The sequence below is a fragment of the Vitis vinifera genome, chromosome 18, assembly GCF_030704535.1.
Source record: "Vitis vinifera cultivar Pinot Noir 40024 chromosome 18, ASM3070453v1".
Taxonomy (NCBI): domain Eukaryota; kingdom Viridiplantae; phylum Streptophyta; class Magnoliopsida; order Vitales; family Vitaceae; genus Vitis; species Vitis vinifera.
In genome coordinates this window covers 10,971,820-10,999,446 of record NC_081822.1, presented here as the reverse complement: position 1 = coordinate 10,999,446, position 27,627 = coordinate 10,971,820, and the positions used below count along the sequence as shown (strand labels likewise).

Below are 27,627 nucleotides of genomic sequence, written 5' to 3'. Positions count from 1 at the left end.
AATCCATAAAAAAAGTAAGATAAATCTAATTTATAAAATTTTGAGTTATTTTTACTAAATTTTTTAAAATCAGTACGTCAAAAACCCACTTTTTCAAATATATTTATAAGAGAGAAAAAATAAATATTAAAAAGGAGATTAATTTATAGTAAGAATTAATATTATTTTTATTTTATCATGATGACTTTATTGAATTTTAATGGAAAGAGATAAAAATGAGAAGTGTTTTAATAAATAAATAAATAAATGAAAATTGAAAAATAAGGAAATATTCAAGAGAATAAAAATTTGCTAAAAAAGAACATTTGGAAAAAATGGTAAAGACGAAAAGGAAGATAAACTATAAAAAGGAAGAATAATATTTATTTTCTATTTAATTGGACGAGAATAACGGCATGTTAATCTTATATAAGATGAGACGAAAAAGGTATTAGCCATCATATGATTCATGATGGGTATAATCGTAATTGGACCGAGATATGGCAATAAATAGTGGGACTTTTGATGAATTGAACCCCAAGCAGTAGTAATACTAATAATATCTCCTCTCCCGACTCCAAGAAAGAATCTCTTATCTTCTCATCTATCTCTCGTTTCCTTTATCCGAGACTCATTGTCGATCTTTTAGATCTTAATAATAAACTTTTTATTTTGTTTGCTGCAATCTTAGGGTTTTCTTTCTTCCGATCGATTTACAAAAGCGATTTCTTTTTTTCTGGAAATCGAACTTGTGTTTCTGGAATTCGTGATTCTCGGGAAAAAGCTGAGGAAATAGGATCTGGAAAGTGAAGTGCTGGGGATCGGTGATTAATCGTTGAATTTTGTGTTTTTTTGGACGTCAGGTGCGATTTAATTCATTTTTGTGTGTGTGTGTGTTTTAATCGTGATTTTCCTATGGGAGGCTTTTTTTTTTTTTTTTTTACGATTATAGGATTGGTTAGAATTGTTACGAGAGGCAGAGACTACTCGTTGTTTGATGCTCTAGTTATTGATATCTTTATCATCTTCACCTTTCTGTATACGGATTACCGATAGCATGAACACTTTATTCATCCTTGGGATTGAAAGGCCGCAATTGGATGCAAATCCAATTTGATCCGTTGAGTCAATACCGTCCTATTCGAAATTTTGTTTTTACTTTGACTTGGGATGTTTTATTCCTTATTTATAATTGTAGTTATTCGGAAATTAAAACCAATGTCAAGTCCTTTGATAACTGAGGCAAACAAACTGTGGGTTGCGGATTGGGTTGGGGGGCTTCCATTTGAACTCTTAAGGCTCCCTGTACTATTTAATGTTTCTCTTTTCTATTTCTTCTATGGCGTTTTATTTTATTCTATTATATATATTCAATTTCTTTCGTTCCACTCAGATATTATTCTTATTCTTTCCGTTAGGTGAGATGGGAACTTTGCAAGGACCTGTAATTTGCCCCACTGTACGCGCAAAAGAAGCAGGAGTTTACACCCTACCGGTCAGTCTTCCCTTAAAGAAGACGAAGATTTTTAGAAGTGGATTCTGGGGATTCAGGGGGAACTGTGGTGGTAGGACTAAGGCGGGTTCTGTTCCTCATCAACTTCATACGCGTAAGTGCAAGACACTGCAATGTAGTTTCAGTTCTTCCTCGGATGGTAATGGTAGCATGGCAGAGAATTTCAATGAGAATGATGAAGATTATGTCAACTCCAGTGTAGTTGAAGCTGGTATGTTAAGCTTGTTAATCATTTACTTGTTCTTCAGGTTTCATTCTGATAATTGTTCTTTTATAATTATGAATTTTTAATCCTATTATATTCCCCATTGCTTAAAATACAAAAACATGTCATTATCTGTAAGCTTATGTGGTGGTTATTTGTGTTGACAAGACTATGTATTGAAGACTAGATGGAAATGTCAATGTCTATAAGCTTATATGGTCGTTATTTGTATTGGTTCTTAATGCCACTTTTGCTTTTAGATTCTCTAGTATCTGTAAGCTTATATGGTGGTTATTTGTGTTGACAAGACCATATATTGAAGACTAGATGGAAATGTCAATGTCTATAAGCTTATATGGTAGTTATTTGTATTGATTCTTAAAGCCGCTTTTGCTTTTAGATTCACTAGTTGTAATTAGGAAAATTTGTTATTATGCTCTGTTCAATGTACCATTAAATTGATGTGTTCTCTCTGGTTGTTCCATATAGTTGAGGTGAAGAGTGGTGCAGATGGTTTCATGATTAAAATGAGAGATGGCAGGCACTTAAGATGTGTCCATAACAACCCTCAAGGTGGGCATATGCCAGATTATGCTCCACACCCTGCTATTGTGTTAAAGATGGAAGATGGAACTGGGCTGCTTCTCCCAATAATTGTTTGTATGTGCATCTGACATCTATTACTTTTAAAATAAGATAATGTTATTTCTGGGACCTTATTTAGAGAGTCTATTATCGTCTTTTGCCCTTAAATTATTGTTTGCTTTTGATTCCAGTGGAAATGCCAAGTGTCTTGCTCATGGCAGCAGTTCGCAATGTTCAAATTGTATGTTTTTGTTTACATTATTTATTAATTTGAGGCAAGATTATTGTTCCTTTGTGCAATACAGGATGTGAAACTTTTTTATTTTTTTTACCCTTCAAAGTAAGCATACATTTGTCTTGAATAAGAAAATGGAAGTATAGAATTTGGTGATTGTTTTTGCAGGCCAGGCCCACTCTCTATCAAGTAATGAAAGAGATGATTGACAAGATGGGCTATGCTGTAAGTTTGAGCTTGTTCTACCCCCTGCCCTCATGATCATGGTTTTAAATTTCTCTTTTTGATGACATTGACTTCAAAATCCTCTTCTGCAGGTGAAGCTTGTTCGAGTCACCAAGAGGGTACACGAGGCATATTTTGCTCAGTTATACCTCACAAAGGCATATTCCTGCTGTACCCCTTGTTCTTTAATTGATTGCCTTGTACTTCATTAGAGGATACAGGTGATCAATTGACATGATGTTGGATGTGGATGCAGGTGGGTAATGAAAAAGAGAGCGTCAGTTTTGACCTTCGACCTTCAGATGCCATTAACATTGCTGTTAGATGCAAGGTACTCTTCATTGTGGGTGTGAGTTGTGTGACTTTATACATGCTTTTATTTGGTCACAGTATCTTTTGCAGATGCCAATCTGTAACTAGTTTTTATCTGTATTGTCCTCTGCAGAAGAACTGCTATTGCCAATAGGTGTCATTATTGTAATTTAGAAGAGGTTACCAAGCAAGTCTAGTACCTCCAAACCCAAGAGGCTTTATGAATTTCTATTCATAGGTTGGCATGGTTCATTCGTGGGTAAAAAGCTTAGGAAAGTTTTGAGAATGGGTCTCTTACGCTTATTTTGGACAATATGAAAGGCAAGGAATAGAATTGCCTTTGATGGGGATGAGCTTTCAATCCATAGTCTAAAAAGTTCTTCTGTTTCTCTTCTTTGGTCGGAAACAAAGTTGTTTATAAATGATGTTCGTTCAACTCTTCTAAGTTTTTTCAATTGGTTGGGATCTTGTTGAGGGCGGTGTTGCTTAAGTCATTCTTGTTTTGTAGTTTTGGCTTTTGATGGTTGGTGCAAATATTCTGTAAACCATGGGTCACTCTTTTGGTGGCCCTTTTTAATATATTTATCTTCTTTTCTATCAAAAAAAAATATTTCTATTCATTGACATATTTTATCAAGAACACCACTAAGAAATTGTGGATTAACCATCCAGGAATGGTGATGTTGAACCATTTTTGGTGCTCCTGACCATTCCCATTTGCTGGTAGGAAGATAGAACTCTGTATTTCTTTGATGCCAAGTATTCCTGCAATTGTAGTTTTATTTTGCTTCTCATGTATGACCTATGCATGAAGATTTAGCAAATTGTAGCATATGAGCTTGTGAGATATTTCTAGATTTTCTGTGGTTTTTTTGCATCACTTGCAGGGAATTAAATTGGAATGCAAATTGATGGAGATCAATTGTAGTTTTCTTTTGCTTCTCATGTATGACCTATGTATGAAGATTTAGCAAATTGTAGCATATGAGCTTGTGAGATATAGCTAGATTTTCTGTGGTTTTTTTGCATCACTTGCAGGAAATTAAATTGGAATGCAAATTGATGGAGATTTAGAGCTTTATCTAAGCTTCTAAGTTGTATATGATGGATTAACCATTTGTGAGGGAAAGTTTGTGGTTATATAGTGCCTTTGATTTGTTTAGAGCTAACGAACAAAAAGAGAAAGATGAGTACTTGGTTTGAGTTTGATGTTGTCAGAAAAAAAAAATGGATTCTGACTATAGCAGGCTTTCAAGGTAATATTAGATTGAATGAGAAGAAACCTTAAGTTAGTGTTTTTTGTGGCCCAAATTGTGAAGCTGATATCTATTGATCATTATGTGAGATACTACACATTTTGTTGTCCTTTTAATGGTTTATATTACATAGGTTATTGTCATCAGAAAATTGGCTATTTATCTTACATATTCCTAATTATAAGCAGCAGTAGTGGGCCAGTGGTGTTGTATATCTTCTAGCTTGGTTCTTCACTGAGGTGGATTTAGCAAACTCTGAAAATGAATTTTTGCATGACCAAAGGCCCTAAGTTCTTATTCAAATAAATCACATGCTTTTTCCTATTCTTATCCTCTGCAGGTGCCAATACAAGTTAATAAGTATTTGGCATACAGCGATGGAATGAGAGTCATTGAATCTGCAAAGGTGTCGGTGCAGGCCTCTTCTTCGGATGGCTTATTATTCACAGAACTTGATAGGTAAATTTTAAATCCTGGATCACTTTTCTTTATTTTGTTTGACTGGGGAATTTGAACTCATGCATTAAATTCTTATCTCTGGATAAGGTGCCTCAGAAGCTACTATGACTTGTTTGTGAGATCTATGTTGACCAAACTAAGTATTTAAAATTAGAAATTGAGAACTTTTTGCTGAAATTTGCCCTTATTGCCATTGTCTAGTGTAATAACTTTAAGTTTAATTTAATGGCTGAAGCACCTTTAATGATGAGATATAGGAATTCTCACAATATGACAATGCTATCAATTTGAACAAGCCTGTAGAATTATGTGTAAATTGAACCTTGGGTGAAAAAGGAGGTTTTAATGTAAATTTGTATGTTTTCAGGCCCAGTGGTCAGCCTTGTATTGAAACAAAGGAGTTTGATCTTGTGCGCAACATGCTGATTGCAGCAGTTGAGGAACGCTATAGAGATGCTGGTACACTTCTATTTTGTCTCTTTTTATCGGTTTAGCACAAATTTCACCTGTTTAGTACATATTGTTTGAGGATGGAAATTATCTCAAATCTTCTTCTTCCTCTGCTTCTTTTTCTTCTCCCTTCTTTTTTGGGTTTTTGGGTGGGGGGTTTCCTGAAAAAGGGCAAAGTGGGCGGAGTTAAATTTAGGTGCTCCTGCAATTTACATCAGTTGGAAACTGAAATTCATTTTTGAAGGCACAAAACATATTTAAGTATTGGTTCATGATAGCAATTAAGTCGTTACAATGATTTCATTCCTTTAGTCAAGTATCACCTCAAATGTCACTGAAAAAGGAGTGACAAAAATTGAAAGATGCATATCCTTAAGCATTGTAAGTAGATGAACTCAGAACTTGTAGGTGTCCATAATTTATATTTTCAAATATGATTTTGAAATACATTATCTTCTTGTTTTTCCCATCTGTGTTAAAGATAAAAACCTTTTTAACTTGTAAGCTGGTGTTAATCCTCTGTAGTGAAGGCCTTCCCATGCTACCCATTGGAGTTCACATATGCCAGGTGTTCTCTGGGTCATACCTAGAATATCTTAGACTGGAAAAAAACTAATCTTAGACCTAACCTTGTCTCCTAATCAAATCTCATGTGGCCAATCAATTTGCCTTCAAGGGAAAAAATTGAAAACATAAGAATAATGGAGAAGCCTTAAAAAATGCACTACATGGTGGGGTTCATAGTGCTTCCATGCAACTTTTTTTCCTGCTTATTATTGGGGCCTCTGATACTTGGATCCTTCAATTTCATGCAATGTACCCATGTCGACAGGGCATAACATGGTGGGTATGAGAGCCTTATCAAGACACTCCTATTTTACTTTGGGTGGCTATTTGAATTTTTCATTGATATCCTTTTATCCTTTCTTCTTTCTTAGTAATAAATATATTAGAGAAAAAAATGGTTAATTGAAAAGTGAATATTTATAAGAATATTTTGGGATAAGAGGGAAAATATGAGAGCTTTTAAAATGGATATTTTCACTTTCGATTTATTATTAATTGATTTTTTCTTTTATTATTCCATATCTTAGTTTTGGATCCTTTTTAGTTGTCTTTGTATCATAAAATTTGAATTGTGAAGGATTAGACACCTAAACATACACCTGCATCAGGGTTGACATTTCCTTCTTTTGGTTAATAGTCCTTGAATTCTCATGATTCTGTTGTTCAATAACAGCTCAGTGGCGGGACAAACTCACCCAATTTCGTTCTAAGAGGAACTGGACATAACAGGCATGTCATGATTTTTATACTTCGTAATCCAATGCCAGTACGCAGGTTTCAATTTCTTGCTTGCTTGCTTGCTTCACCTGCAATTAATCTAATGGAGGTTTTTTTTTTTTTTTTTGGGTGTTTCAGTTCCAAGACTTTAGTTTGTAAATAGATAAAACATTGTTCAAGGCTGATGATGTCCACTTCTGTAGTTTATCATGCTCCTCTCTTCCCCCTATATCTTTGTGGTAAATTTGTGAATATGTGTATATATAAACAAACTTGATTTACTGATGTAATGCTGAAAGCACTTGTCACTTGTTGATTTTTCCCTATTATCCCCTCTCTAATTACCTTGCTTTGTCCCTGGATTTCTTTTTGCACAACAGTCTTTGCATTCTAATGTGTGCGTCATTATGGTTGCAATTCCTCCTTTTGGGGAAAAGTATCAGGATCTAGGATGTGTGGTGTTAGGGATAAATTAAGTTTAACCTTGTTTCCAAGGGTCAAAGAATTACTGTCAGTCCAGGTTAGCATAGGAGCAAATCTCCCAACAAAGATGACCTGGGTAAAAAACATTGTTTGTTGCTGTGTCGCAGAGGATAAGGAGCAGTGTTACCTTTTAAATTTGTTTTTCTTGTTCCCGTGGGTCATGAGCAAACCCAGTGTCGATGGAGCTTTGATATGTGTATTTCTGGTCGGATGAAATTGTCGTGTTGGATCAATCTCAAGATAATGGGGTTACCGTGGCTTCCAATAAGAGTCATTGGGTGTTATATCATATACATTTCGAGCCTGTGGCTCATATTCCGGTAACGGAACTTGTGCCAGCTGCGGCCTTAAAATATGGTAGTCGGTGATTTGTGAGGACTGATGACACAGAGGGGGAGTGAGCAATGAGGATTGTGTTTTACTAGTTTCTACTGTTGTTGCAATGGACCACATCTGTGGTGTTATCAGGCTTTTAAATAAATACGGAGCTGCCGATTGAGGTACATTTAACATGCCTTGTTGGATGATGACTTTGACCAGGCCAAAGAATGAAAGGAATGTGAATTCTTGGGTGCAACCCAGTTGGATATGGAATATTAGCTTGAACCTGCTTGTGCTTGCTGACACATCACAGTCGACTGAAGTGCTGATCCCTGATCCACTAATTGGCGTTATGGGGGGGCTGCTTTAATGGCCAAATAAATGAGTTGAGATGGGTTTGAATTGGCTAATAATAAACGGATGAATGAATCATATAGAATTATATTTAGTGTATTGTCAGTATCCAGTAACGAATTCATGTAACCGCAATATCTCCTCCTCTGAATTTAAAACAAAAAAAAAAAAGTGTGGGGGGAGAGGAGAAACCTGAAAGAAAAGAAAACACGCCTGTGTATATGAAAATGACATTATTTTGTAGCATATACCTCATGAAAATGAAAGGTTCAATTTAAAATACTGACCAACAATTTTATTTTTAAATCATAATCTCAAATAGATTTTTATTACTGAGCAAAAACAATTTTAAAAGATATTTTTTAAAATAAAAAAAAAATATTTTAAATCATGTATGATGTGGGAGTTTTTTTAAAATGAAAATAAAATATTATTTTTAACTATATGTACAATTAATTTATGTCTTTTACTTAACATTATTAAAATGGTCATAGAAAAATAGGAATGGAAAGAACCTTTTTATTCAGATTTCTCATATACGACCTTTCAACAAACGATGGACCGAGCATGGGAAGATGAAGAGTAGAAATAGGAAGAAGATGGCAAAATTAAAAAGATGAAGCAGAAAAAGGAAGGGTTGAAACGTATAAGGACATGCTATAACTGCCAGCGGCTGTCGGCAGATTCCCGCCAGTCTCACGATGGTGCCACGCGGCAAGTGTCATAAGTAGGACCCACCAGCAAAACCCCACCTCACAGCCTTCAGCCTCCTGCTTATTTCTGCATACATAGTTACATACACGTCTCTCAGCGTTTGAAATTTCCTCTCTCTCTCTCCTTCCCTTTGAGTCCTTGACGCGGTGATCCATCCTGAGATCCAATTCTTCATCTGAATTCAGAGAATTGGAGTTTCTGTCGGCGGTCGGAGTCGCCGAATATTTGATCGGAGAGCATCGACATGTCCGGCCCACTTGACCGATTCGCCAGGCCTTGTAAGCACACCCTCCCTCCATGAAATCTAGATTTTATATTGGATGTATGACCATAACGGGCCTTTTTGTTGATGTTGTGAAGGTTTTGAGGGGGCCAATCACGATGAACGAAGAGAACGGAAATCGGATTTCGAAAACTCGGAAGATGACAGGAGGACCAGAATTGGGAATCTTAAGAAGAAAGCAATCAATGCCTCCAGTAAATTCAAGCATTCTCTCAAGAAAAAGGGCAGGAGAAAGTCTCACGATCACCTCCTTTCTGTTTCCATCAAGGATGTTCGAGATGTGGAGGAGCTTCAAGCTGTGGAAGCATTTCGACAGGCGCTCATTTCCGATGACTTGCTTCCCGATAGACATGATGACTATCATATGCTCTTGAGGTCTTACAATGCTTTGCCTTTTTCCTGATTTTGGCTACTTCTCTACAGAGCTTCATTCTCAGGGATTGCCATCTTTGCAGATTTTTGAAAGCCAGGAAGTTTGATATGGAAAAGGCGAAGCACATGTGGACCGAAATGATTCACTGGAGGAAAAACTTCGGCACCGACACTATCTTGGAGGTAATCTCAAATTTCATCCCATGATTAGATTCTATTTTCTGAAGCAATGTTCCATTACTGGTTTCTCAGATCTATTGGTTTGTTAACATTGTTCTAATTGAGATTTCATGTTTCTCCCAGGATTTTGAGTTCAAAGAGTTGAACGAAGTACTCAAGTACTATCCTCAGGGTTATCACGGTGTGGATAAGGAGGGGAGACCCGTTTATATTGAAAGACTTGGAAAAGTTGATTCAAACAAGCTGGTTCAAGTCACAACTTTGGATCGGTATGTGAAATACCATGTGCAGGAATTTGAAAAGTGTTTTGCATTTAAGTTTCCTGCTTGCTCTGTTGCAGCAAAGAGGCACATTGATTCAAATACAACACTTTTAGATGTTCAAGGCGTGGTATGTTTTCCTTGGTTTTATGTTAATCCAAAAGTATATGGTTTGGCTTATAGGAGTATGTTCACATTCCTGCTTTGCTCTTTGTAACCATTTATTGTTCAGGGTTTTAAGAACCTAACCAAAAATGCAAGAGACCTCATTATGCGGTTGCAGAAAATTGATGGAGACAACTATCCCGAGGTATGGAGTTTCAATGCTTAACACCCTTATATGAGTTTATGATAATTGCACAGTTGACCCTCATGTTGATTATTAGGATTTGGGGTTAAATCCCAATTCTGCACTTGAATGTTGTACTACTCCCTTATAACATTTAAACATCAATTCTGCAGACACTTTGCCAAATGTTTATCATTAATGCTGGTCCAGGTTTTAGGCTGCTCTGGAACACCGTGAAGACTTTTCTTGATCCAAAAACAACTTCCAAGATTCATGTAAGTTAAAAGAAGTTATTTTAATCTGTTTAGAGTATGATCTCCCTGTTTGTTAGAAGTGTACACTGTGCTGTTTTCTTTACTTCTAACAGAAGTCATAAGGAGTGATTGTTTTTGGAAATTTTCCTCAGGTTCTTGGTAATAAGTACCAGAGCAAATTGCTTGAAATAATTGATGCAAGGTGAATTCTTTTCTGTATTGGACTCACCACTTATTTTGCATTCAAGCCTACTAACTTTTTGAAATTTCTTGAATATATTGGTGATTTCTTAGTGAGTTGCCCGAATTTCTCGGTGGTAGCTGTATCTGTGCAGATCAGGGAGGTTGTTTGAAGTCTGATAAGGGGCCGTGGAAAGATCCAAACATATTAAAGGTCTGGTTGTCATCTTGAAACTATTAAATATTGATTCAGTTGTGCAATTGATCAAGTCACTCTTCTAGCCTATCTTCTAATGCACTTGTTTGGAAATTGTACTTTGTAAATGTTTTGAATGACATGATTGTCTGCGTGCAGATGGTTCTCAGTGGTGAAGCACAATTTTCTAGACGAATAGTAACTGTTTCAAACAGTGATGGAAGAGTAATCACTAAAGAAAAGCCAATTTATTCAGTGGTATGATACCCTGAAACATGAGCTTTTTTTTTTTTCATGACTCAGTTGAATCTGTAGAATTTATTTGTAAGGATAGTCTTTGTTTATTTATTTATTTATTTATTTATTTTTGAGTCAGATAAAAAGCAGTGACACATCTACGGCAGAGTCAGGATCCGAAGTGGAAGAATTCACTTCTCCCGAAGTAACAAGGGGCTATCTGCATCCAAGGTTGACTCCTGTCCGTGAAGAAGTAAGTTTTTGTAAGACATTTTACAACTCTTAACAATAATTGGCAGGAAACATCTGATGAGTTTCCATAGAATTGGATCAGTTGGTTGTGGGAAAAATTTGTATTTTTGGTTCAGGGATTGTTTTATATAAAAGCATTTTTTTTTGTAATGAATTAGCCTCTTCATTTTTCATATTCTTTTCCAATTCTCTAAGTTCTACTTCTTTTGTTCAACTGCAATATTTATACATATCAAGCCACCTATTTAAGCTAAGGGTTTCCTCTTTTAGGATTTCTTTGTCCATTCTAGACAGAAGACATATTTTCTTGTTGATAGGAATCAACCAGGCCAAGGTTACATTATAAAGTTGGATTTTTTTTCTTTTTTTCGAGGTTTTCAATTTGGAAACAGACACCTGTCTCAATGGGCCTGTTGCATTGGATAAGTAGATGACATATGTTTGGTTAGGAGGCAAACCAAGAGTGGATGGTTTTGCATGATTTTGCTCTGTATGTATTGGAAAAAAATGAGTGTTGCAAATTTCTCTTCTTATCTTCATATAAATATTTCAACAGAGACCAGTGAAGGAATGATCAAGTAAGCATTCATATGGTTGCTTAGTCTTTTCTTTCAAGGAGTACATAGCGTTTTGCTGTGTTATTTCTGCCTCTTAAGTAGAATGAATAAATCAACCCCAAAACATTGTGATTTGGCAGTAGCATGGGTACAAAGTGAGTGGACTCCAAAGTGATTTTGTTAATGTCACCCATCAAAATTTCCCTTTTGGATAGATTATCACCTCATTAAAGTTAAAGTTATAGCTATTATATTAATGTATATTTCAATGATTTCTTAGGTTAGGATGGCTGGAAAGGTAAACTCTGCTGGTGGCTTTTCTGAATATGATGAAGTGCCCATGGTTGATAAGGCTGTGGATGCGGAATGGAAGAAGCAACTCTCCCTTCAAGACCCTTGTGATTCAAGAGGTTAGCAACTCCAACTGCACCTTTGTTGAACTTGATTTCCCTGTGTAACCTGGTGTTTATATGTTGTTAAAATTAGAATATAGTTCAAAGTTAATAAAGCCTGTGTTGCAAAAATCATGTTAATAAAAATTTTCATTTCTTAATTTTTCTCTTGACAACTCCACCATTTGGTGGAAAAAAACCAGAGTCAACTACCTTTTCCTGTAATAATAAATTCATAAAAGGAGGAACTTTCATCTTTCCCTTTGATTTCTCCAAGTGCAAGTTGGCAAGAGAGTCCCAGCATGTCTGAACTCTTAAGCCATGGCTTCAATTAAAGCATATCTAATCCTACTTCTTCCACTTATGTTCTCTTTTATAGATCTCCTCTCTTTTAAAACATTCAACTTGCATGAAACCACCTGTCATCTATTATAAACATATCGAGGTATTAAGTGTTATTTCCTTGTTTTTTTTCAATTGTTTAGATTGCCTGATGGTCTTTTGGCTAGCTGGACTCCACTCAATAGGGTTACCTTGCTCTAGTAGGGAAAATCTTAGCCACAGCACAGCAGAGGAATGTGTTTTCCTCTTTTAACATGCTTTGATATTAAATATCTAAGAATTTAAGCATTGTAGACAACAGTGGATATGGAAGCAAGAAGGAAAGTGAACTCTGAATGGAACTTTGAACAACATGGCTGTGGTGGTGTCTTTAGGGATTATAGATAACAGTTAACAAGCGAAGGTTAAAGGACCACCCATGGCTTTCTTTATGATCTTTTAGCTTCTTGTCTTCTCTATTTTTTCAGAGATCCATGGCTCTTTCTCACAGACCCAATTTCATTTGATTACTCCAACAATGATGGAACATGCCTTTTTCACTTGTTATGAATTAGGACTTTGATTTGGATACTGAGCAAATTGATTGAAATCCATTGCAGGGATACTTTCTCTGCCAAGAGCAGAAAAGACTCCAGAAGGTTTGTGTGCTAAAATTTGGGGTGTGTTGATAACCTTCTTCCTAGCCCTTGCTACTCTTTTCCATTCAGTAGCATCCCGGGTGACTAAGAAACTTCCTGATTCTGTGTCCAATTCTGGCCACAACATTCCCAACCTGACACTTGAACCAATTTCTGAGGAGGAGTTACGTCCTCCTTCACCAGCTCCAAGGTTGACAGAGGCAGACCTTTTCTCATCTGTTCTGAAAAGGGTGGGCGAGCTTGAGGAGAAGGTGGACTTGCTGCAGGCAAAGCCATTCAAGATGCCTCATGAGAAAGAAGAGTTGCTGAATGCTGCTGTTTGTAGGGTGGATGCCTTAGAAGCAGAGCTAATTGCTACAAAGAAGGTAACTTCATCTGAACTGATTTAATTTATTTGCAGCCCATGGATTTACAAAATCAATACAATGCTTTTCTGATTTCACAAATTTACAAAATTAGCCATGAATCAGATTATGGTTTGTTTAGTTCAACCCTATGACTGATTTTGATAAGGTGACAAGACTGGCTCTGGATCTCTGACATGCATCACTTGTGAACACACTTTATTGCCTATTGGGATCATATATGACAGGCACTGGGTCATATTAAGAATATGGTTGTCCATGTTCTTTAGCCGTCGGATTGACACTCTGTATACTGTAGCTATGTGAATGTTTTTACAGCCAAATTGCCTTGATTGTTACAACCTTTTTGATTACCTAAAATATTCCTCAATGTTAAAAGTACTTTAAAGCATGTTTAGTGACATGCTAAAACTCTTGAAAGTATAAGATAGGGATATGAGGCTTAGAAGGAATTTTTTGGTTAAGATAGGGAAGAGATGCTTTGCTAGAATCCATAGGAAGTAGTTTCAGAATTTGATTTTTTTCTTTTCAAATAATAAATTGCAGTCTTTTATTGTATAAATCTTTTCAAAGAGGCACTTTTTATAATACTACCTTAATTTTGGATGTATAAGCTAAAGCCCTCTCAGTTGCCCCAAAGTAATACAATCTGATTCTGAGATTTGAGCCAATCAATCAATCTCAAATGCTGAATTCAGTTAGAACTGCCGCCCTTGGCCTTGCCTGTTAATGCTTGTTGTTCACTTAAAAAAAAAAAAAAATGCTTTTCATGAGGAATTTTCTGTGTCAGAAAAGACGGTTTTAGCTTCTATTATTTCCGCTGCTGTTGATACCATTCTAGTCAGGATTGGTTATTATGTTAGCTGGCAAAATGCTTGTCAGCCTCCCTAAACTCACTGGCCTCTTAATATGTATTCCCATGTACTTGGGATTTATTTATGACATATATGCTTTTCTTCTAATGCAGGCTTTGCATGAAGCTTTAATGAGACAAGAAGAACTTCTTGCATACATAGACAGGCAAGAAGAAGCCAAGTCCCAGGTAAATTTCAAAAAAAATAAAATAAACAGAATCTGTCATCAAAGATCAATTTGGCTTCTGTTTTCCTTGCGTTCATGAACCAATGATTATATTTGAATGTGTCTGAAGCAGAAAAAGAAGTTTTGTTGGTGAAGAAGAGATTGCTGCAGAGGACCACTTGTTTAGCGGCATGTTAACTTATCGCGTTTCAATACATATATATTTGGATTCACACCAAATGTCTTAAAGGGAGGGTTACCAATTTTAACAACGAGGTTTTATATGTTTGAAGGATTAAAAAATTGTTGTAAATAAAAGCCCATGCCATGCGCCCCCTCACAAACATACTCTTTTCAATAATGGTTTAGGGTAATAATGGTTCCTTGGATTGCCTCAGGGCCTGCGTGCCTTTTATTTTCACTATAACCAAGCTGATACTCTTTCTCCGTACTAGAATGGTAATGGGGTGTATGCATCACCATTCCCTGCACCTTCCCAATAATATCACTTGTGGTTAAATAAAATAAAAAAATAAAAAATGGATGCCCTCCCGAGTTTCTGATGCGAGTAATACTGTAATTCAAATATCCCTCTGCGAGGAAGAGCTGGTCATAATCTGCAGAGAAAATGCTTTTCTCGGAAGTTAACAATTCCAGCGATGCCTGCAAATACTACCAACGAAATTGGAATTTCAGAAGCTGCTTATCATAACCCTGAATAGGTGTTCCCGCGATGATAAGAGGTCCACCTCCGAAGAAATAGTGCCGCAGGGCAGGGTGTGATGGGCCGTGCTTAGGCCTGAAGGCTTCTCAACTGGGTTCCATGGCAGCTTGTTTGTAAAAACAAGCGACACCAAAATTATTTTGGTCATGTTTGCTCGTGGTTTCTAAAAAAATGATAAAATAAAAACATATTTTACAAATTTTCTTCTTAGAGTTTGTGATACTAAAAAAAAAAGGTAAAAATAAATAATTTACATAAAAGTATATAAGATTTTAATATAATTTGATAAATTATACCTATATACAATAGAGAAAATCATTTCTTCCACCATATCATAAAAAATATTAAAGATAATAGAAAGTGTATTCAATTACTGGATTCTTAAAACATTTTATATTTCCTCATTTCTTTTATCTACATTGAACTCTAGTGTTTTCTATTAATTGCTCACATTTTTATTCACATTATACAATATCTACAAATCCATCTTTATTTCATAAGTATTGAAGCTTTATATCACATGTTTGTCTCTAAATTTGCAGTTGTTTGCCTACCATTTGTGTATCTTTATGTGTAGTCATTGATGAAAATATAGGTAATCACAGATATATCGGTATTTCAATTTTACGGATATATCGAAAATATATCGACGAATATTTTGGAAAACAATTTAGGTAGTCTAAAATTAATCAAAACTTATAAAAATATTGAGAAAAACTCTAAAAATGATGTAATAAATAATAATAGATATTTTAAAGTTGTTTTATAAAAAAATAATATATATATATATATATGATATAATTAATCATATTTGACAATTATATTGTATACGTGCATAAAAAAATATGAATTTTATACATTGATTAAATTACATCAAATATTATTTAACAATAATATTATGATATTTGATTATAATATATCTCACTTAAAAATTGTAATTCATTTAATTTTAATTGTATTAAATGATATAAAGTAAATGGTGATATATGTATAAATTTTTTGAATATTACATTTTTTATTTAATTAGTATATAAATGATATAAAAAATGATTAAGAAAATTATAATAATATGTTTTATATTTTTAGTGATTAATTAAATGGAATTTTAAAATAAAATAATTATAATTAATTTATTTATTAAAATATTTTTTTATAGTTTTACTATATATTTACATTGGGCATATTATCTAGTCAGCCCAGTGGTCATCCAAGGTAAGACTTGGTTTGTTTTTGCGTTGGGCGGGTTTGAGTGAGAAGTTATTGTAGGGACCCCTCCCCACACGTGGCACACATCTCCTGATGACACGTGGCAAACATCTCCTGATGACACATATCACACATTCTCATCCAGATTAATCTCATCCGAATTTCCCCATTAGTACACGTGGCGCTCTTCTCCTATCCGGACTCCCTCAAGGAGAGGCACACAGACACTCACAAACATAACATCCGGATGATTGCTACAACGCACCCGGATGACCGACATATACTATCCGGATATGTTTGTCCGGATCATTGACTAAAGTAGGCAAGTCTTACACGTCATCATAACAGCCTGTCATGACCCATATTCCGCCACCTGTAGAGTGATATGACAGGAATGAAGTGACAACAAGTCACTTCCCATTATCTCTGACAACCACGGCGCCTCCTACGATCTCTGTCAGTTGTTCGTAGGGTGATGATGGCCCTGCCACCACCTAGTGACATCATGATAATCCAAAATATCTCTTTACCATTAAAGAGAGAAACAAAACTTCTGATAATATATATATGAACCTTCACACAAAGAGGAAGGTAAGCTTGCTGCACCTAGTAAAAGACCAACTGACTTATCTCTCTTATTATGGCTGACAAAACCATCGGAGGGTGCATCCGGACACTCCGTCCGAACGCCTTTTGCAGGTACGATTGAATCAAGAATCTATATAGGTTGAGATCGTGCGTCCATCCATTTGGCAACTACGTGGATCACTAGGGACGCGAGGCCTCAACAGTTATGACATAATATATATGGTGAATTCAAATGCCACAAGTTAAACCTTTTTGTATATTTTTAAAATATTATTTTTTCCAAAAGTATTAGACATAGGTTTTTTTTAAATTTAGAATAAGTTATGCTCATTAGTTATTTCTAAGGATCGAGGAAAGCACACCAAAGGAAATGTTAACGGGCAAATAACTTTTCTACTTAATGAATACTTTTCAAATAATTATACTATTAATCCTATCATTTACTATATAATATGGGGTGATTGAATATCAAATATTTTTATTTTTATTTTTAATAAATATCAACCACTTTGTATTACTTTCAATCACCAATTATAAATTATTCTTCATAAAATTATATATTTAGTAGGAAATTATTAATTTCCTCATCAATTTTACCACATTGCTAAAATATATGAGATACAAAACATTTTCCATATATATATTTTTATCATATCCAAATGGAGGTGCACCAATGACAGCCCATTTTCAAAATAGATTAACAGTTACTTTGCATCAAATTTTAAATTTCTGTATGAATATGTTGCTTTCTAGGTTAATAAAAAATTATACTTAATCACTTATTAATTTATTTTGATAATAAATTTTAATTACTTAGTTGATATGTCAGTATTTATACGATAACAAAAATTCACAATTTTTTAATTTTATGAAGCCATTGGATTGATCTCATTAGATGTATTTAAAAAAATATATATATATTGGACATATTTGGTAATTATTTTTAAAATAATTTTGAAAAATAGTTTTTAAAAATGTTTTATAAAATAAAAGTTTGTTTGAAAATCTAAAATGTTTTTAATTTGTTTTTAATGTTTTTATATATATTTTAAAAATAATTTTTATATTTATTATTTTATTTTTAATTATTCTATATATTTGTATAATTATTTTTTAAAATAATATTTAAAAAATGAAAATAATTAAAAGATGCAGTTTAAAAATATTGTATTTCTATTTTTGAGAATTGAAAAACATATTGTTTTCTATTTTTAAGAAGAAAAACAAAAAACAGTTTTTGAGCAGTTTTCAAACAAACCCAATTTTCATTTTTCCAAGACCTTGCTCGTAGATGTATTTTCTGAAAACATGCCTTCGGTTTTTGAAACAAATCAATTTCGTTCCCGCGGAAAGAAACAAGAGGGGGAGAGGGGGTTTCACCGTAAGGTGCTAGAATTCTTTCTTTAGTAACTCGAACTTTCAGTTTGGGTTCGCCACACAACCCTAACAATCCGATTGCAAGGCATAATCAGTTTATGCCATTTTCCTTTCTCTGTAAGTTGTTCGTACTTTCGCTATCTCTTTCAGTTCTATTTAATCTATTCATGTTCTTTTAAGTTCATGGAATTCCTCATTGAAATCGTTCCATCTTCTATTTTATTTTTTATTTTTTTTTCCTTTTGATCTATCTTCGTTCACTGAAGATTCAATCCACTCTCTCAAGAGCATTTAATTTCTGGTTGTATTTCGTCTTCTTTTGGTTTAGTTCGCCTTGTTAATCTCATTTATTTTTCTATAAACGTCTTGACCTTCTTTATTATTATTATTTTTTATTCTTTTGAAAATTGTTTCGTCAAATTTCATTTCACAGCCACACATATTGGTTCTGCTTTATACTCCTGCTATTAACGATATGTGATTCTTTGTCTGATTACGATACCCCAACTTTGGCTCTCCCAATAGGTGAGGTTTTATTAGAAGTATACTGGCAAAGTGTAAAAATTTTATATTAAGAAAACTTGATGGATGGTTTACTGATGTATTAATTCATTACTAGTTTTTCATCATGCTTTGCAGCTATTGCCTAGACTGATTTTGTGTTAATTTTACAGTGCCTTCTCCAAGAGAAAACCACTTTTGATTTTTTTATAAACCTGAGGTCGTAATGTGCCAGCTATAAAAAAGCGTTTTTGCCGTCATTATGCTCCCTAAGCAAGTTGCAGTGTATTTAAATTAGGTGGATGTTGTGTTAATTTCTTAATGTACCATATATTGCTTGTAAAAACTTGAAAATCTTTAGCTGTATAGAGTTATGTCGATGAACTTCTCCATCACTTAAAAGGAAGCACTGTTAGTTGTTAACACTTAAAATAAATAGCTTATCTTTATTTATTTATTTTTCATTTTTCATTTTTAATTTTCCTTCTCCTTTGCAGGATAGATGAATAAATGTGGTTAGCTTTCCAAAAACATCAAGATGTCGATGCTATATTGTGCTCAAGGATCACAACTTTTTGCAAGGTTACAATTGCATTCTTTGTGTCATGTCCTGAATATAATGACTTTCTAGTGACATTTTTTTATGCAACCCATGTATGACAACAGTCTGTTTTGCATTTGGAGTGACAGATAAACTGTAGTGGGCCAAATCTTGGTTTGGCATTTTCTTTTATCATCTCTCCTAATTTTTTTGCCTCCCACTGGGAGAAACCTTAATAATGGACTGTTCTTATTTTTTGATAGCCAAATAATACATATATATTAAAATCACCAATAAAAAAAAGGGACAGGGTACACAAGAAGTATACGTATATGAAAGCAAAAAGAAATAATCAACAACCACAATCCCGGTCTAATACTTAGAACATAACCATTATTAAGGATGGGGACCACCTTGAACATCATCTTGAAGAGACCCACGAGACCACATGTATAGATTAGATATAAGGGAGTTTGTGTGTTGCACCCTTTCGAAGGTTTTTCTGTTACACTACTTCCAAATTGTTTAAAAAAGGAAACGATGAGCTATTCTTGAAACCCTTCTTCTTTTCTTGCACATAAAACTCCCACTCTAACCCATTAACAAGTCTTTCAACGAATAAAGAAGTACCCATGAAAGGCCAAATAAAGAGAATCCCTTAAGCTTTCCTACAATGGATGAGGAGATGGTCTATTGATTCTTTTGCATTTTTGCACATATAGCAATAACCCGCCAAAAACCATCCTCTTCTTTTAAGTTGGTACATGGTTAGGATCCTTCTCCAAGCATTTCGAGTTTTCAACGTTTGGTTTAGGGGCTTTGTCCCTATTTAGCCCTATATGAACATCATGAATCTCCTTCTCAATGAACACCTCTTCCAACCAACTAGAGTTGGGTTGCTCATCATTTTGAAAGACAAGTCATCTATATTCAGTCTCCACTTCCCCACTGAATCCGACAATAGAAGCTGAAAATAATTCACAACTTGAAATCTCAACCTCCTTCGTCACCCACTCTCCATTTATCCTAGTTCTCCCTATGAGATTTTTTCTATGGCGAGCATTAACCATTTTGTGAAAAAACTGTCTTTTTGTTCCCTTCCTTTCACTACACCTCCCTTGATTTTTGCCTCCAAGAGGTTTTCTCTAATATGGCCAATAATTAAACTCTTCTAATGCCAACCTTCTAGATTCCCTATCTTCCAAGGAAAGTGATCCTTCCCTCTTCTTGCCATCCCAGTAGTTGATATGATCCAGCGTATGAGCCTTGCAAGCTGCTATATTCCCTAAGATCCCTTTATTCGAATCTTTAAGATCCTCCTACAACACTTTCAACTTTAAAGCCAAATCGAAGCAAGATCCATTGAACCAATAACCTTCCCACCACCCCTTCGCCATATCTCTGAATTCCTTCACCCTAGCCACATAGGAGAATGATCAGACATTGGCCTTGGCAACAAGATTCGCATTGTATTTGTGAAGTGATCCTCCCAATCACCCATGATAAGGAAATGGTCAATTGTTGACATTGATTGCCTTTTCAGTCCTTTGGACCATGTGAAAGAGCCCCCTATCAAGGGATATCAACCAGAGAAAGCTCCCTCAACAAGGATCTTCCCATAGCCTCCAGTTCCTTCCAAAAAGATTTGTTTTCTCTCTCCTCCCAAGGCCTTAATAATGGACTGTTATTTTCCATACCACCTTTCTGGTTTTAGTTAACCATACATTTCAGGCTTTAGCATATGTTGAAATGCTTTCAATTGCCATTTTCTATATATTTTGATTATCAATATTGCAATTTGTATGCTCATCACTCTCAGTTTCCACTAAATTCCTGAAGAATTAGCTCTTTCAGGCCTGGTTCTGCATCGGCTTTGTCACGATTGTTTACAGTTCTCAATGTGATTGCTAAGCGCAGGGTGCAAACAAGCTATTCAGTTTTGTCTGGTGACTCTGCCATGAGCTATCCTAACGGTGATGCAAGAGTGCATCCTGTTCCCCAAAGGACTTACCAAGTTGTGGTGGCTGCAACACATAAGATGGGCATTGGGAAGGATGGGAAATTACCATGGAATTTGCCCTCTGACCTCAAATTTTTCAAGGAGCTTACAATGACTACATCAGATCCTGGGAAAAAGAATGCAGTAGTAATGGGCAGGAAAACATGGGAAAGTATCCCCCTCAACTATCGACCTTTACCTGGTCGCCTTAATGTGGTGCTCACTCGGTCTGGGAGTTTTGATAATGCAACTGTAGAGAATGTTGTCATATGTGGAAGCATGCCGTCAGCTTTGAAATTACTGGCAGAATCTCCTTATTGTTTGTCAATAGACAAGGTGTTTGTTATAGGGGGTGGTCAGATATTAAGGTGAGTAATTTATTGCTCTTTGAATGAAGTGGAAACTGTTTTGTTAATTATAATGATATTGGTGATCTTATATACAGGGAAGCACTGAATGCTCCTGGTTGTGATGCCATCCACATCACTAAAATTGAGACAAGCATTGAATGTGACACTTTCATTCCCACTATTGACACTTCTGTTTTTCATCCATGGTATTCATCAGTACCATTGTTGGAAAACAACATTCTATATTCTTTTGTGACTTATGTTCGTGTGAGGAGTTCTGCCTTGGAATCTTTTGCTTTGAGCAGTGGGGTGAATTTTAATGGTGGTTCTGTTCCAAATAAGCTCAAGATACAGGGTTTTACCTTCTTGCCGAAGATGATTTTTGAGAGACATGATGAGTTTATGTATCTAAGACAACTAAAAGAAATTATCTCAAGTGGCGCTCATAAAGCTGACAAGACAGGGACTGGCACTGTATCAAAATTTGGTTGTCAGGTAATTCCAGACTTTAAGTTATTTACGTGCCTTTTGCTCTTTTATTTCTCACATATGTTTCTTTTGATTCATGCTATTGTGTTCAATAAGATATCTGATTAGATTTCTTAATTCTTGTACACCTGCAGATGCGTTTCAATCTGCGTTTGTCTTTTCCGCTTCTTACCACCAAGGTATTAGTTCTCTTCTATAGCTTTGCAATAGCAACTAGTTACATTATTGTTTTACAGTGAGCACTTTTTTGGATTTTATCAGCTTGGCTAAGGACATGATATCTGTTTCCATCCTGATACCCTATATCTCTAGGTCACTAAATGATCTTCATCTATATATTATACATTTTTTTCTTTTCATCTATGCTTTCTAGGTTGTCATTAATTATCTGTTTAAATATTTGCAGAGAGTATTTTGGAGAGGTGTTGTTGAAGAGCTTTTGTGGTTTATTAGTGGTTCAACAAATGCAAAGGTTATGACATCTTCATTAATTGTCTCAGAATCCATGTGTTTCTTTTACTGTTCTTTATGCAATTACACACACAAGTCAAACAGAAGGAGCCAACACTTTGTTTTTGTATAATTTTTGCATGTTGTTCAATTTTTCGATATAAATTGTTATACTGATTGATTGTATATAATTGAGTTTTTGAGGGATTTGAGTCAGTTTGAAGAACTTGTGCAAACATTTAGACATGGAGCTTTATCCTATAACAATTTGGAAGCATCTTATGTTCAAGTACTCCCATTAGACAACATTTGCTCCTTATGAAACATATGGCAGACTTCCAATTGATGTCCCTTTTGTGGGGAAATATGGATGTCAAAGATCGGATATCGTCATTTGTGTTATCTAATTTGGCATTTTTTTAATAATCAAATAAAATGACAATTACATTTATTTAATTCAGATATTTTAAATTATGCATCAACATCATAGACAATTAATGTTTATATGCTAGGTTTTTTGCTTAATGAGCTTGGGCTTTGTTTGTCACTTTTGATTTGATTATTGTTCATTGAAATAAACATTATAAGTCAATTTAGAAGATTGGTACAGTGGCAATGTGAATCATTATTGTCTCAGAGAAATTTATTTACAAGTCCTTAATATTAAAAAAAAAAACTAATTATACTTGAGGAAATGGATTATAGATTGATGTTATTGCAATAGGTGCTGCAGAAGAAAGACATTCATATATGGGATGGCAATGCATCCAGAGAGTACCTTGACAGGCAACTACTTGGCTATTGGAATCTGTTCTATTTTAGAACTGCTTTGTCCTGCAGGGTAACTTATATATCTATATGTTGCAGTATTGGTTTGACAGATAGGGAAGAGGGGGACTTGGGACCCATATATGGGTTCCAGTGGAGACACTTTGGTGCCAGGTTAGTTTGCTGTACATTTAGTATAATTTTTGTTCCATCATTCAATCATCCTCCTTAGAGTTCTGTTTAACAGGTATACCAACATGCATGCTGACTACATGGGTAAAGGATTTGATCAGTTGCTTGATGTTATTGATAAGATCAAGAATAAACCTGATGACAGGCGTATTATACTCTCTTCTTGGAATCCATCTGATCTTAAATTGATGGCACTTCCGCCTTGCCACATGTTTGCACAAGTTTGGAACATGCTAATTCTCTTTATCATTTTTTTCCTCATTTTACGGTAGTAAAATGCAATGTTTCTTATTTGCGTATTTCTACATTGCAGTTTTATGTAGCCAATGGGGAGCTATCCTGTCAAATGTATCAGCGCTCTGCTGATATGGGTCTTGGTGTGCCATTTAACATTGCTTCTTATGCTTTATTGACATGCATGATTGCTCATGTTTGTGGTATGTATTTATTTCTACTATGAGAATGTAAACCTTTGAAATAAGAGGATCTAGTTATAATTTCTCCATAGTTCTATTTCATTTCTGTCCTGGCATTGGCATCATGAGTTATCAATCATCTACACCCTTTTAAAAATCCCTCTACATTAATTTGCCTGTACAGGTATTCTCCCTGGTGATTTCATCCTCATAATTGGTGATGCTCATATTTATAAAACTCATATTAGGCCTCTGGAGGAGCAGCTTCAGAAACTTCCTAAACCTTTCCCTGTGAGTATAACAAGTAAAACAGGAACCAAGTTGAATTGGATAAATTTTGTTATGTTAAAGGTCTTTGGCACTCTGTTTTCGGTAAATGTGCGTGTGTACATGTACGTATGTGTGTTTGTGTGTGTATGTATGTATCTATGTATGTATGTTTATTCTATCTATCTATGTATCTATTTGAATCCTTATTTTATCCTCGTATCTAGGAAAAAATTTTACACACCTTGGAAATCACATTTTTTCCTTGATTCTGTGAAATCCAGGCTGGTTTCAAATTTAATTTTAATTGTTTTTGGAAAAGGACCCAACGTATGAAGGATACATTTTCCCTGATCATTATTTAGATAAGCTATATGATAATGTTATACAAAAAACTTGATGACATTGTTATGCATGTATTTATTATTATTTTCCTTTTGGGGTGGGGTGAGGTTGGAGGGAAGGGAAGAGGTGATTGAGGCTATCCTATAAAATATACGAGGTTAGGATATGAACAAATACATGAAATGGTACTGACAGAAATATGAAAGAATATACAGTATTTGTGGCAGTATATGGGGTATCCAAGGTAGCTCTGCCTTTTTCTTATATACCATTTTTTAAGTACTTTCTCCTAGCTACTACCCTTTCTGAACTTCTATGTTGTCTTTGCCTGTTCCTGCAGATTTTGAAGATCAATCCACAGAAGAAGGATATTGAATCATTTGTGGCAGCTGATTTTGAGCTTATAGGTTATAATCCTCACCAGAAGATTGAAATGAAAATGTCAGTGTAGGAGCGAGCTTTTAAATGGTAGCGAAAAGAATTCAAAGTTTCTTCCCTCCCCTTAAGTATGGCTACTGTCAGCTTTTCAGGTAAATTTTAAATATCCAGCTTATGATTTTTTCTTATTTTATATTTTGTCCTTGTGGTCCCTCATTTATCTTATTTAATCTCGTTGGTACTTTCCATTTTACTTCTAAATTATAACAATAGACCGTAAAGTATCTCAAGGCCTTGGCATCCTTACCTTTCATCTGTGCAGGGTGTGACATTGGAGAATTGTCACCGTCATTATTATTATGTTATCAGAAGTTGTATCTCTTTTTGGAAATACTGAGTTGTGAAGCCCATTGAATGTGGATGACAAGCATCTCTCCTATGTTGCATGCTTCTTGATAGGGAAATGTTCATTGAGGTTCTCTTCTTCTTTTACCTCTCTCTCTCTCTCTCTCTCACACACACACACACACACACACGCACACACACACACACACACACGTATTTATTGAGGTTCTCTGCTTTCTTTATTTTTCATTTTTGGCAGATAGGCACACTTAATTGTGCAGTGACATTCCCTCTATGAACTGCACACCTGCATGCACATAGTGGTACAAAATACTGTTTGTCTAGGATTGCATGATAAAATAAGTGTGCATTGGAAACTCGAAACTATATTTTCAAAGTGCATGCTGACCTGATTCATGTTGGATGCAAGTGATAAGGGATTTGGGAGTGGTTGAGGAGGTTTTCAGAATTTTCTTTTTTCTTTTTTGATGGACAAACAAGGAGAATAATGCATTGACAATGCCTAGCAAAGGTGGTGGAATCCAATTACTCAAGGAGTATACAAGGCAAGCAAAGGCCAAAAAACACAAAACTGAACACATTAAGCTATCCTACCCCATACTATTAGCAAATTCAAGAATATCAAGGTTAGTAATTTCTGTCTGCCCTCTTAAAACAAAGCCTTCAATAATAAATCTTTTACAATAAAAATTTATTGCTCCACTCCAAAAATAATCCTTTTACTCTCTTTCCAAATGGTCTTAAATAAATGTAATGGAGCCAAACTCAAAATGAGGCCGTTATCCTTCCCAACAAAATTACCATGCCATGCAAGCAATGCTTCTCTCACCTACCGAAGGAGAACCCACTCCAAATAGAGAGAACAATGAAGACCATAAGCTAGTGGCCCAACTTAAAAGAATATCACCTTAAACAAAAAATTCCCTTGATTCATTTTTATTTGTTTTCTTATCTTTTTTTTTTTCTTATTTTTTGATTTTTTTATTTGAGAAAATATATGCATTGATTTGAAAAAAAAAATAATGATGATTCAAACTGAAATGTATATTATTAGTCCAAAGTTCTTTGAGATGTCGCATTACTAAGTTTTTTGAGATGTCACATTACTCTTAAGAAAATGAAATTATTCCCATCGTATCTAACACTAATTTGAACTTGGAATTTGATTATTGAAATCTTAGATTGACCTTTTTAACAAATGGGATGATGAGTATCCTGCTATGTTCTAGAGTTCAAACTTAAAGATATATATGTATATATATATTTCTATGACTTTCCCTTTCAATTTTGATAATGATTTCAGGTGCTGGTGGCATGAGGATTTTGGTTGGTATGCTGTTTCTTTTTTTTTTTATGATGAGAACTGTAGCTTCTGTACGTGAGCGTCATTTCTATGATGCAGTAAATGGTTATAAGATGCTTTAGGATCTCCTTGTGTGTAGGTTGTATGGTACTCTTGGACCTATTCAGATGGTGGTTATTAGATTATAAATCATGCAAGTTTTGAAGGATGCTCCAATTTGTTTGCAAGTTTACCTTTGCCTATTTGCAATTATTTTCATGATAACAGATTCTTGTAGCTCATCAATATTCCCAGTTGCTTGAAAGTTGATGGAAGAAACATTGGTGGACTGCACCTTAACATGCTTTATAATAGGAATATAGGATCTATGGATTTCATGGGATACTGCAATTGATCTTATAGAAGTTATGATTTTGAGCCAATTTCATTATATGGATTACAGAGCATATCATGGGGAAGTTGCCCTCTTTTCCATTGGAAAAGACTCATTCTATCACATGACTAATGATGCCTTCTACATCTTTTTGTTTCATTCCAAGAGGTACATCATTCAAAGGAGTGCCTTTAGGTCATAGTCCTTGTAACCTTCATAAGTTTCGAGCTCTAGGACAATCCATTATCACCAAGAAATTAAATCTTATTTCTGAAAGGTAGGCATACTGGAAACTAGGAAATAGGAAACCATAAAAGACGTGAGAGATCCAAAGTGACGGCTTCTTAGCATCCTGTCAGAAAGAAATGGAAGATGAACAAACGCATTATTTGAGAATGGTAAAACAATATAGTGGTATCTCTTACTAAAACAATAGCCCCACAGGAACACAATGGTTTAATCAAAGGAGATAAATGGGACAAAGGCAAAATGAAAAAATGAACATTGGAAGCAGGCATACAGCCCCAAATTCAATACCAGAAGGAAACAGAAAAATTGTCACTGACCTTTCTTATCAGCAAATGTAGATTATATTTCCCAAAAATGTGATTTCTATCACCATTTTCATGGCTTATTTATCATCTTTTTATACAGTTTTGATGATGGTATATACATATATATTATTGTAGTTACCTTCTCATACCTAGATTCACAACCTATCATTAAGCAGTGGGATTCTCTATGCTTGATTTCATTTCTTTGATCAAAACCCAAATGGAGGTTTGCATAAGTGACCCCACAA

At 34.9% G+C, this 27,627-nt stretch overlaps 3 protein-coding genes across 11 annotated transcripts; all 3 read left to right on the top strand.

The window, feature by feature from the left end:
- The first annotated feature begins 508 nt into the window (after nt 1–508).
- LOC100855103 (bifunctional nuclease 2) lies at nt 509–6,865 on the top strand. Its single transcript, XM_003634323.4, has 11 exons — nt 509–842; nt 1,398–1,703; nt 2,187–2,357; nt 2,474–2,523; nt 2,686–2,742; nt 2,835–2,900; nt 2,999–3,073; nt 4,651–4,769; nt 5,137–5,228; nt 6,460–6,515; nt 6,642–6,865. Exons 2-10 carry the CDS (start codon nt 1,403–1,405, stop codon nt 6,510–6,512), a joined length of 984 nt encoding a protein of 327 aa, XP_003634371.1. The 5' UTR covers nt 509–842; nt 1,398–1,402; the 3' UTR covers nt 6,513–6,515; nt 6,642–6,865.
- A 1,576-nt stretch (nt 6,866–8,441) lies between these two features.
- Nucleotides 8,442–14,589, top strand: LOC100248963 (phosphatidylinositol/phosphatidylcholine transfer protein SFH8). 2 transcript variants are annotated; one of them, XM_002281393.4, is made up of 14 exons: nt 8,442–8,653; nt 8,736–9,033; nt 9,114–9,213; nt 9,334–9,600; nt 9,703–9,780; nt 9,933–10,034; nt 10,166–10,215; nt 10,308–10,407; nt 10,549–10,647; nt 10,766–10,879; nt 11,716–11,845; nt 12,769–13,172; nt 14,140–14,214; nt 14,326–14,589. In XM_002281393.4, exons 1-14 carry the CDS (start codon nt 8,620–8,622, stop codon nt 14,344–14,346), a joined length of 1,872 nt encoding a protein of 623 aa, XP_002281429.1. In that variant the 5' UTR covers nt 8,442–8,619; the 3' UTR covers nt 14,347–14,589. The 2 variants fall into 2 exon arrangements, with proteins under 2 accessions (XP_002281429.1, XP_059591032.1); XM_059735049.1 differs by having other exon boundaries at nt 14,140–14,589.
- Nucleotides 14,590–17,905: 3,316 nt separating this feature from the next.
- LOC100255872 (putative bifunctional dihydrofolate reductase-thymidylate synthase) lies at nt 17,906–26,668 on the top strand. Of its 8 annotated transcripts, none has more exons than XM_059734350.1 (14): nt 17,906–18,612; nt 19,086–19,170; nt 20,984–21,496; nt 21,574–21,973; nt 22,102–22,146; nt 22,374–22,439; nt 23,142–23,203; nt 23,285–23,359; nt 23,433–23,598; nt 23,691–23,814; nt 23,978–24,084; nt 24,746–24,935; nt 25,106–25,258; nt 26,453–26,668. In XM_059734350.1, exons 2-12 carry the CDS (start codon nt 19,127–19,129, stop codon nt 24,854–24,856), a joined length of 1,713 nt encoding a protein of 570 aa, XP_059590333.1. In that variant the 5' UTR covers nt 17,906–18,612; nt 19,086–19,126; the 3' UTR covers nt 24,857–24,935; nt 25,106–25,258; nt 26,453–26,668. The 8 variants fall into 8 exon arrangements, with proteins under 8 accessions (XP_059590333.1, XP_059590337.1, XP_059590334.1 ...); XM_059734354.1 differs by having other exon boundaries at nt 17,917–18,204; nt 21,047–21,496; XM_059734351.1 differs by having other exon boundaries at nt 17,917–18,204; nt 23,151–23,203.
- Nucleotides 26,669–27,627: the final 959 nt, after the last annotated feature.